Below are 11,111 nucleotides of genomic sequence, written 5' to 3'. Positions count from 1 at the left end.
AAGTATGCAGACATCCGCCTATATACCGTTTGAGCACACACATAGCCCTCTATATACCGTAAGAGCCTCCACACAGCCTCCCCATGTCCAGCAGGAGACCCCCATAGCCTCCCCATGTCCAGCAGGAGACCCCCCCATAGCCTCTTCATGTGCAGCAGGAGACCCCCATAGCCTTCCCATGTCCAGCAGGAGACCCCCATAGCCTCCCCATGTCAAGGATCACTTTGTATCGTTCTCTGGCCTTGAATTTTAGTATTATCTGTGCAAAGGTTCCACGTTTTAGTCTGAGTTTTAATAATGTTGCTGATTAACTATGTCCGTCCATGACATTACATAGGTAATGGTTTGCCTTCGCATCTTGTTTTTGTCATTTGTGATTGATGGTAGTTCCAATTACATTGCAAGCTGATTAACTATAACAGTGACCATAAATAGGTAATGGTATGTTTCTACACATCTCATTTTTGTAATTTCTGATTGGTGTTTAACTCCAAAATGCTTTAAGTGACTGGCCACATCTGTGTGATGCTCTTTTAACCGTTCTTTGTATAAATAAAGGGAAAATATGTCTTTGTACCGTGTTAGGCAGTGGATAGAAAATATTTATATTTGAGAGTCCTCAGTGGTTGATACCTTTTAATGGCTAACTGAAAAGATGGTAACAAATTGCAAGCTTTCGAGGCTACTCAGGTCTCTTCATCAGGCATAGTAATATAGTAGTAATGCTTGATGAAGAGACTTGAGTAGTCTCGAAAGCTTGCAATTTGTTACCATATTTTCAGTTAACCATTAAAAGCTATCAACCACTGAGGACTCTCAAATCTAAATATTTTTAAAAATAAAGGAAAAGTCTACTTTGGACTTTGCCATAGCCACACAACTTGTATATGTGCTTTTGTCTACACTAGCCAGTATTTACAGGGCATAATTAGGAATTGCTAAAGTAAATCATGTGCAAGGTTTTGCCTACTTCTACCCAAATTGAAAATCATTACTCCAACAGTATCCATATACATTAAAACACTCCATTTACCCAATGTGCCAAAAGAGTGTAGAATAATTTATGATTCAAAAATAATTATTACATCAATGATTTACATTGAGATTTGAAACAAGTCAAAGGAAATCACAGTTTATAGTCTCACTGCATTTAAAATGTGTTTAGTATAAAATGTTGCCATCATTTTCTCATGTGATCTATAGACATGAGATGAACTCAATTGAGTTGATTTTACACAGGAGGCACAGCAAACAACAAAAATAATCCAAATGAACTCAGTTGCGATTAATGTAAACATTAATAGTAACAATACGGTCAAACTAAATATCAAAAAAGAAAGCCAACAAATCAATGCAAGTTCTTTCATTTGGTAAACTGTTATTTTTGTGTTTTTATATTTGCTTAGAAGCAATTATTTTGCCAATGGAAATTAGCTTTCATCTGCTACATTTCTAGATTGTGATAGAAAATATATAATCTTAACATGAGAAAGCACATGCTATATAATCAAGTCATAGATATGTAACAACATTGGAGTACGTGGTATACAAAATACAGAAATATCTACTATATGAATAGAGTATTATGACATGATGTGTGGTACATTACTAAATATGCACACAAATATTCAATAATTATCAAAAAAGTATACACTGAAAAATATTTTGTTGACAATAATTCAAATATAATTATACTTTATAAAAGTAGTGATTTATATAAAAATAAAAAAAGATTGCACACTAACATTATTTCAACGTCAGCACCTTACTGATATCGTCTGCTATTTTACTTTTTTTAATATTAATGTCTAAATGTTTATTAATCTAAAGTGACTTTGTCCTGAGTGCTTAAAAAATGGCATTTATATTTACAATAGCTTTATTTTACATGGTTTATGCTAAATTATAATAAATCCCTCTTCTATGTACATATATACATTATAAACTATGTATTTTATAGACAGTAAAAGGTATATTTAAATACTGGAGTTCTTGTACTACACCTGTATAAGTGTCCATGAAAAAAATATCTATGAGGTAACCTACTGAGTTCACTGTGAACCCCTCTCAACTGGAGTTTGGGTTACGTGACAAATAACTGAATGTTAATGTTGTTTTCAGTTACCTAAACCTTATAATTCAGGAAAATATAGGGGTTCGGTGTCTCCAACTATTCAGACCAATAACCTAACAGAAACAAAAATAAGACTTTATTTTCTACTGTTAGTATTGGGGGTGACTGAGGGTGAGAAGTTCCAGGCTTCTTACTCTCTCTTTGGTTTACTCGTCAAAGGCCTCCTGCTGAAGAATATTTACCAGGAAGACATATTATAAGAGGTAGTAATAGAAGGCACGAGTATCTTGCATATACTTTACGAGGCTTAGCAAATATTTTTTTACTAATATGTGTCAGGCAAGTTATAGGTTGAGCATGAATTACAGAGGCCATATACATACTGTATATCATTTTATAAATACATGCAAGATTTCAATAATATTTTTGTATAAAATCTTCGTAATAGACAAAGTCCAGTTGACCAGCCGGCGTCCAACAAAACAAAGAGATGATCTGGTCTTGTAGATTATCACAGAGGATAAGGCTCCCAAGGCGATAAGCTGCTTCTCGTTGTCACACATAATGATGAAATGACTATTAAAGTAACCAGTGCGGTATTTTCATAATGTTGTGAAGATAACAGTTCTTTTGCTGGTTTAAACATGATCACTGTTCATTTCACATTCCTGTTGTAAGAGCTGTTGTAACCAGCGCTGTAGTGTTTGTAGCCATAATGACCGGTGCCCAGGATGGATAAACGTCAAGTTGAAACATTGGGATCGCCCATGTTGATATACACAGCATTACTACAAGGACTCCTAAAATATTGATGCCTAGACCAGCTTTTACCTAGAATATAAACAAATAAAGTCAATGGGTAAAATCACAAGGGATTGTAGGAAATGTAGAGATTATATTTTGAAAAAATAAAATGAATAAAAAATGTTTTCTTTATGTATAAATTTATTGCGAACTTATGACAACTCCTCCCTAAGGGTCCTTTCATGTGTTCTTCCCCACATTCGGTTTTATGTCTAAAACCCCCTGCAAAATGGGATTCGGGCGTATGCGCCAATAAGGCCATTGACTATAATGATGAAAATGGAGTCACCAATTCTGTACTATTCTGTATTATTCTTTTTAATACTTATGGCAGATAATATACTTGGGCTATCCGTGTCATGTACTAAGGCTCCACTTCATTAACCAGAACACTAGTGGAAAACTGTAGTAAATGTCGCAACATTTTTGTGCAACACATACTTTAGCTGTACAAAAATGGTCCGATTTTTGGCGTGTTTACACCAATATTTTAAGAAAAAAGTAGAGCTTTGAGGGATTGGGTGTGTTATAATGCAGCTCAACAAATTTTATGTATACAAAAGCGTAAATTATTCTCATGAGTGCCAAGTTTTATCTACTATATTATCATCAGGTACATTTCCAACTATGGTACACGACAGCTCCAGCAGAATGTGCCTCAAGTCTGGCATGTAAACACAAATCTTGAGGAATTGGCATTACAGTGTCTAATGATTTTTATTATTCGAACCAATTTTCATCAGTGTTTTTGATTTGAGTTTCATCAGTGTTTGGTCAGTGTCAGTTTTTACAATCAGTGTTTCATCAGTGATTTTCACTTAAATAAAAATAAATTACAAAACTTCAATACATTACAATGTTAACCATGGACAACAGACGGATTGCACACGTATACCTCCCGGGAATTGGATGTTTCGCCCCCAGCAGTTCGCCCTCAGCAATTCGCCCCCGGGTACATTTCACCCCCGCACATTTCGTCCCCAGCATTTGGCCCCCAGGATGTTTTTCCCCCGCACATTTCACCCCCGCACATATTGCCCCCAGTTCGCCCCCGTCCGGGGGGCGAAACGTGAGGGGGCGAAATGTGCGGGGGGCGAATCTTCCTGAGGGCGAAATGTGCGGGGGCGAAATGTACCTGGGGGCGAACTGCTGGCGGCAAATTGCTGAGGGCGAACTGCTGTGGGCGAAACTTCCTATAACCATGCCGTCCATGGGAATGTCTCTGATTTTAATGGTCCCATAGGCTATTGTGGGTAATTTTGATCTGTGACTGGGATCAAACACAGACATGCCACCGTGATATCTTTGTGGACCTCTCAGTCAACAAGGACATGTGAGCAGGTCCATAGATTATAATACTTACGTGTTCTACCCTGAAAAACACAGATAAAACACGTACATGACTCACGGACATCTGAATGATGCCTAAATGTTTGTTGTAATTTTTTTTACCCCTAATAATTTTTCTGGTCCCAAAATTTGACCCAAGATAAATGCTTGGCACAAATTATACCTATCATCTCATAGTCATGGCAACCTTCCTCTTTAAGATTTAGGAACTTGGCAAAGTGAAATGTTACAAGCATAAGTTGAATAATATGATTTTTTGTTATTCATAATGACTTGTGAGGTATTGGAACAAGCTGAAAAAAATTATTTGCCATTTTTTACTCAAAAGCTATATAAAATGTTTCTTCAAACCTTTCCACTGAACCTTCTTTTGGTGACATCACCATTGCTTCTACATACATGGTGTTAAGCACCTAATAGTTTTATAAATTTTGGTGTTGAAGATAATTATTGATTTTTTTTTAACCATCATGGACACCACTGTCATATATCTACTTACCATGTCTATGACTTGTAGATGACCATAAGAAAAGACGATTGCATTTGGTGGGTTTGCCACTGGAAGTAGGAATGCGAAAGAGGTGCAGAGAGTTGTGGGAATAAGGATATAGAGGGGATTCACAGATATTGCTTCAGCCTGTGCCAACACAACAAAGATTAAAGGAACAATCATTAACATGTCTTTTGTCATTTTACTTTTTTTTTTATTACATTAAGGGCTTTCTCACACCACTATATACATTGGACGAGTGCTCCCCAAATTTTTTATCAGACAGCACTCAGACCAATGTTATTCAATAGGGCAGTGATGGTGATCAATTTTTTTCACTGACAGCATCTGTCACCCATTCAAGTCTATGGATGCGTAGAAAATATCAGACTGCACTTAGATGTCATCCATGTGCAGTCTGATTTCCGCTGACTCACACATTGGAAAAGTTGAAGAAATTTTGTTCTCCATCTTCTCCTCACAGTGTTCTATGGTTCTCTCTTCTGAGAGAATCAGAACACGCTATGCTGACACTCTGAACAGAGTTTGATCAGATTGTCATCAGCATATTCAGCCCGATTCTCTTGGATGAGAGCGGTAATACTCACCAGGGGTGCTAATATAGGTAGGAATATTGTGATTGTTGCAGGATTGCTGGCTACTTCAGTCACTGAGGTCACAATTACACAAGCAATGAGCACAATAATCCATATGGGGAATGAGCCAAGTGGAGTCATCTTGTTCCCTATCCACTGGGACAGTCCAGAGACCTGAAAATGACGCAAACGTTACTATCATGCAATACATATATGTGTGTGCTGTATAGCTTACTGCAATTTATAGATGATATACTTAACTCTGTTCACTCTTAAAGGGCATGTTTATATAATTCTATGTTTTTACTAATTATAACAACATAGTGAAACATATTTTTTTGTAATCTGTTTTCATTTTCCTTACATGCAGGCATTATATAGGGTAACCACCTTACTGTTAAAACCATTTTTAGAGATGTTTTAGAGAAGTCACATGGACCCTAGGAGTCTGTAGTATGAGATGTTCATTAATTTCCATGGGAGAGCATTCTAGTCATATTCTGTGATCTTTTCAAAGCTTATTGTACAGCGAGGGGAATAGTTAAGCTGTGATGAGCAACTATTGTGAATGGTAAGCTACTGCGTTATCTAATGATATATAGAGGTATTTTCTATCATTGTAATTTTCTCTGTGGTGATAATGAAATGACTACTGAAAAGTGATCTTTACGGAACAGAAAGTGGCAGCCTACTACAAGAAAGAAAAACTACAAGATCTCAAGATTTTTGCAATAAAAACACATGTAAAAAAACGCAATGAAAGGAAAAACGCAAGTAACCTAATTTAGCTAATAGGCGCAGAAATGCTGCAACATCAAAAACTCATCATTACTCATTGTGGGAATATAGCCTTAAGCAGTTGTGAGAGTAATGATCGGAGCATGAGACAAAAACGTATAAGTGGAGTAAGAAGCATAGTTCTCTAGTAAGATATATTACAAAGGTTCTTATCTTCTACACTGGTATTATTGCTTTATGGAAAAAAAGTGTAATTACTGTTTAACTGTTCAGCAGTTTCTCAATTAACTAATGACTCCATTTAAAGAAACAGGTAAGCATCAACAAAGAACATACGGTAACTGTAGTCCAAAATGAATGACTTCAGCAGAGGCATCACTGCTTAGTGATGAATGTAGTATAGTGCATTGAACCAATGATGGGCATGTTGGACCACCTATGATGCTGTAGTTGTGGGTTTGTGCTACGTATGTTTAATAAATATTGCCATTACTTCAAAATCCACGGTTTCTTTACCTCACATCCTTCAGCCAGTGCAAATCCACCACCAACAAGAATTCCAATGTCCCATGGCATGCAAGCTTGAAATTCCTTCCATGTAATCAGTGGCGCATAATCAAAAGAATCTATAACAAAAAAATGAAAAAAATGTCTTTCTTTAGATATCTTTTGAATCATTTTGGCTTATCTTCACAACTAATCATGTTATTATTTCAACTTTGCAAATAGTCTTCATTATCTATCTATTAATCAAAAAAAAATAAAAACTGACCAGCAACTCCATACAGAATAAAGAAAGTGTGAACACGTGCAAGCTGCTATGACTGCATAATATACAATCAAAAGAATACAGCAGCACTCTGTAAGCGCTAAGATGTATGCAGACATTGAATATAGGAAATTTGGACTGCATAATTGCTATATAGTATATACTTAGAAAATGAAGGTACTTGGCGCATAAATTTGCCAATTCATGACCGTGGGATGCTGTATTCTTTATTCTTTCTATCTATCTATCTATCTATCTATCTATCTATCTATCTATCTATCTATCTAATAATTTTTGTGACCACATCTCCTATATAGTGTAGATAAATAATCTTTCTAATCTCTTATGTGTCAGCCTACAAAATGTATGATTTCAGTAAGAGAAGGGGTAGGTTATAATTTGCTAGGTTTGCCTAGTTTTGGCCACTGTAATCAGAAGCTTTACAGTTGTAAATCGATGGTATTGAGAAATTCAGTGTCTATTTCAAGGTATGTCTTATGAAAACTACAGCATGTCCCATTCTTCTTGTGCATTTATCTTCATTGACTTCATTGAATGCAGGAAAACTGCTTGTAAATGGTAAATTTACAATACAGACATGAGTTTCAAGCAAATCTTGACACATTTCCTAGCACAGGTTGAATTAGATGGTCTTATATCTATTAAACCATACTATATTACTAAAAGTAGATCTTTTATCTGTCAAGAAAAAAAAAAGCCAAAGCAACAAGGGAATTATCCCATCCATATTGGCCAGACCAGCTTCAAATGACTGCCATTATTTTGATGGACTTGATATATCATCTGCGACATGTTGGCAGGCCCAACTGACTAGAACAGCAGTCAGACCCTTAGCAATCAGCTTCTCATTGCTGCATGAACCTAAAAGTTTTTTCTTATGTAACAACCCCTGAAACATACAACAGTGGCCTCATTCAGACATCCATGTTTTTCAAACATGTTCTTTTCTTGTTTTTTTACGCTTAGGACACATAATTATTATAGTCTATGTGGCCTTATATATCCAAGTGTCCGCGAAAAAAATTGTCCTGTCCATTTTAGATCCGCGGCATGGCTCAACTAGCCAAAGAAATCTATACGTACATCTATACATACATGGAAAACTCAGACAAAATATGGATGCCTTTCTAGTTGCATCGTACTCCTGTTCATCTCTCACTGTTTGACACAGGAGAAGCTGGGAAGCCTGCAGGATTTGTTTTTTTTTTTTGCATATGAGAAAAACTGATGAAACACATAAAAAACTATAAAAACTGACACACTGAAAATGTGATCCAAACCACAGATGAAAATTGGTCAATTTTCCACATAAGAAAAAAAATGATTTCTGAATTTGGCCTTAAAGGGGTTGTCTGCTACACGGACAACCCATTCTCAGTTTGAGTGTTTGCCTCTGTTAAAATAAAAACACCTATACTCCCCTCCAGCGGCAGCACCATTCTAGCGGTGTTGGCACTCGCTCTTCCAGGGCTAACGGGAAGTTGTTACATCACATGAGCCCTGCACCCAATCAGATTCAACTTCACTGTCCCCACATTCAGATGAATCGAACATAAACAGGAAGTCACATCTGCGGGTGCTGCCTGATAGCCCCTTTAATATATGGCTTGTCCACTGTCCGTGTATATATAATTGTGTATAAACCAAGACATGCTGTCCATACAGCACCATACCTAGATCTCAGATTAAACACACAATATAGAGTGTATTGCAAAGTATTTGCAGCTATAATTTTCAACCTAATGGATTTTAAAATCTAAAAGCCCAATAACAAGCCCTATAGATGCCCTATAACAAGAAACACTGCAATATAATAGCGGTGCATGGTTTCTAACAAATGGCCAAGATAATCAGCACTATGAATCTAATTTTCCTTTATTTACTTTTGTAATTGCTGCAAATTAACTTAATCTAAAATATATAAACAGACCTGTTGTGTGTGATTGATTCAAAACAGTAAATTGCGCAGAGAATACTCAACTGATTTTCCCAACAGTCTTCCTCTTCCAGGGATATGCAGGGACGATAAAGAAAAGAATTCCCAAAAGCAAAGCAGCTGTTGAATCAGTAGCATAGCCCTTGTACCTAGAAATATAGATATATATGATAAGTTTTTGACATTCTTGATATCTATAACAGAATAAATGCTCAATGTAAATCTATGAGAGCCAATGAGAGCTTGTGACCGTTACCTTTGACTTACGATCAGTCAGAAGTTGCGGTCACAAGATGGAGGTGCGGGACCGGAGTGGCACAGGGAACAGCTGGAGACGGCGGCTGGTATGTATATTACTAGGGTCAGGGAACTTAGATTAGTGGCACCACTCCAGCGCTGAATTAAAAAAAATGCTGGAGTGGTGCTTTAAAAAAAATAATAGAGTGTAACAAAAAAAGTATACTTAATATCTCCAGAAATTGTTGTTGATTATGACAGAAAATGTAAACCCTATTGTGCGTTAGACATTTAAAACTTAAGTAAATATCAATCATATATTACCCTACAAAATGAAAGGTAAAGCTGCAATACCCTCTCCACATAGAAAAGAAATGAGAATCCTATCACTACCCTCCAAGTCTAAGCCAGATAGGGAACCCTAAAAATGAAAAGAGTGCATACTCCTAGAATGGAAAGTCACTACATCGCAGTGCAAACCATACTAATATATACATACAATATACCATAATAGTCACAATATAAACAGCATAAATGTGAAAAATGTAATATTGCAAATATCCACAGTGGATAAATAATTTGATCAGGTTGGATTCTGAATGCAGTCATCAAGGAAGTCATATAGGTATTCACCTATTGTATTATTGATGGACTGAAGCGATGGAACCTCTGAATGGAGACCACATATGGCACTGTGAGTGGAACTTGTTGGATATGAAAACTCTCTTGGATAAAACAAATTACTATCCTTTATTACATTGAAACTCTAGCCTTCATCAGGCCAGCAGGAGGATGCCGTTCTCGGTCCGAGGGACTCTTAGCTGAAGAGGTTTAATCAATATATCCTGCATGTCTTTGTGCTCATCCCTTGCACAACACTATAAGGTTAGCAGATAATCATTTGGTCTGCATTCTTTCCACTTTTTTATCTATTACTACACCTAGATAGCACCAAATGTGCCATGATCTGTCTTGTAGAACATCCCCCAGACTCCTAATATTATACATACAGTAAAGTGGACCCCTGGGTCTATTATTAGAATACAGAGCATTTGAAGACGCGGAAAGTGAGCTCAGAAAAAAAATTGATGTAAATACTTTTATGCCCAAAAATAACAAACATATTCTAGGATTGATTACCTAACCAAAAAATTATATTTGCAAGCTTTGTAAACCTGTCTGAACAAGGAGCCTCCATGCTCCGAAAGTTTGCAAATATAATTTTTCTGGTTAGCCAATAAAGGTATCAACTCTAGAATACTTTTGTCATTTTTGGGCATCAAAGTATTTACATCAACTGTTAAAATCTGTCTCTATAGCTCTTTATGTATTATATTTCTTTAGGAACTTTAGGTTTGTTTTTTATTATGACAAATTTACTTTAAAAGCATTTTCCGAGTATGGGATATTGAAAAATAATCATAATATAATTTTATACAATGATCCTTTAGACTACAATGGCCATACAAGACTTACATATTTTATGCCTCTGTACAATGGTCTAGAAACCACATTAAACATACAATGCTTTAAAAGGTGCCTGTATATTGGGCATGCAATTTGCTGGAAAACCTTGTCCTTCAGCATGTATATTCACCTGTAAAATATCGGTGATTGTCTAAAATTAGAGCAAAACATTAGAGCCGATATGTACTGTGCTGGTCTCAGTGAGTTGTTTCTTTGGAAACTAGGAGAGAGCTGCCCCATTTTCTTTGAGAGGCCACGACCCCAATATCAGTATTTGGTCAGTATTCGGTCAGTATTTTTTCTCAGGAGTGGGAGCCAAAAGCAGGAGTGGATGATAAATGCAGAATTGGTGACCTGTTTCTATTATAAGTTTTCTCTGATTGTTCCTCACCTGGTTTTGACTCCCACTCCTGAGAAAAAATACTGACCGAATTACTGATAGTGGGGCCGTGGTCTAATATACACTGTACAAGACGTTGAAGATGCTCGTGTCCTTAGTACACGAGTGATTTTATTTCCCTTTTGGGAGGGATTCTGTGTATAAGTGTCATGAAAGTAGTAACATACTCACCAGTCGCCATATTCTCCCAGTTTCAGGTCTGTTCCTCCACCACCTGACTGCATTTGTG

The 11,111-nt window shown here is 36.5% G+C and overlaps 1 protein-coding gene across 2 annotated transcripts in view; it reads right to left on the bottom strand.

Moving 5' to 3' along the window:
* Nucleotides 1-1,108: 1,108 nt before the first annotated feature.
* SLC13A1 (solute carrier family 13 member 1) overlaps nucleotides 1,109-11,111 on the bottom strand; it is a 57,401-nt gene continuing 47,398 nt past the window's right edge. For both annotated transcript variants that reach the window (XM_073652042.1, XM_073652043.1), the window contains exons 13-17: nucleotides 8,824-8,927; nucleotides 6,569-6,678; nucleotides 5,327-5,488; nucleotides 4,728-4,865; nucleotides 1,109-2,905 (exon numbers count right to left, since the gene is read on the bottom strand). In XM_073652042.1, coding sequence (XP_073508143.1) covers nucleotides 2,735-2,905; nucleotides 4,728-4,865; nucleotides 5,327-5,488; nucleotides 6,569-6,678; nucleotides 8,824-8,927 — 685 coding nt within the window. In that variant the 3' untranslated portion in view covers nucleotides 1,109-2,734. The remainder of the gene's footprint in view (nucleotides 2,906-4,727; nucleotides 4,866-5,326; nucleotides 5,489-6,568; nucleotides 6,679-8,823; nucleotides 8,928-11,111) is intronic.

Source organism: Phyllobates terribilis, unplaced genomic scaffold, assembly GCF_046119375.1.
Source record: "Phyllobates terribilis strain yellow unplaced genomic scaffold, ASM4611937v1 Scaffold_11__3_contigs__length_659146591, whole genome shotgun sequence".
Classification (NCBI taxonomy): Eukaryota; Metazoa; Chordata; class Amphibia; order Anura; family Dendrobatidae; genus Phyllobates; species Phyllobates terribilis.
The sequence above is the reverse complement of the archived record's forward strand: the minus strand, read 5'-3'. Positions and strand labels throughout refer to the sequence as shown.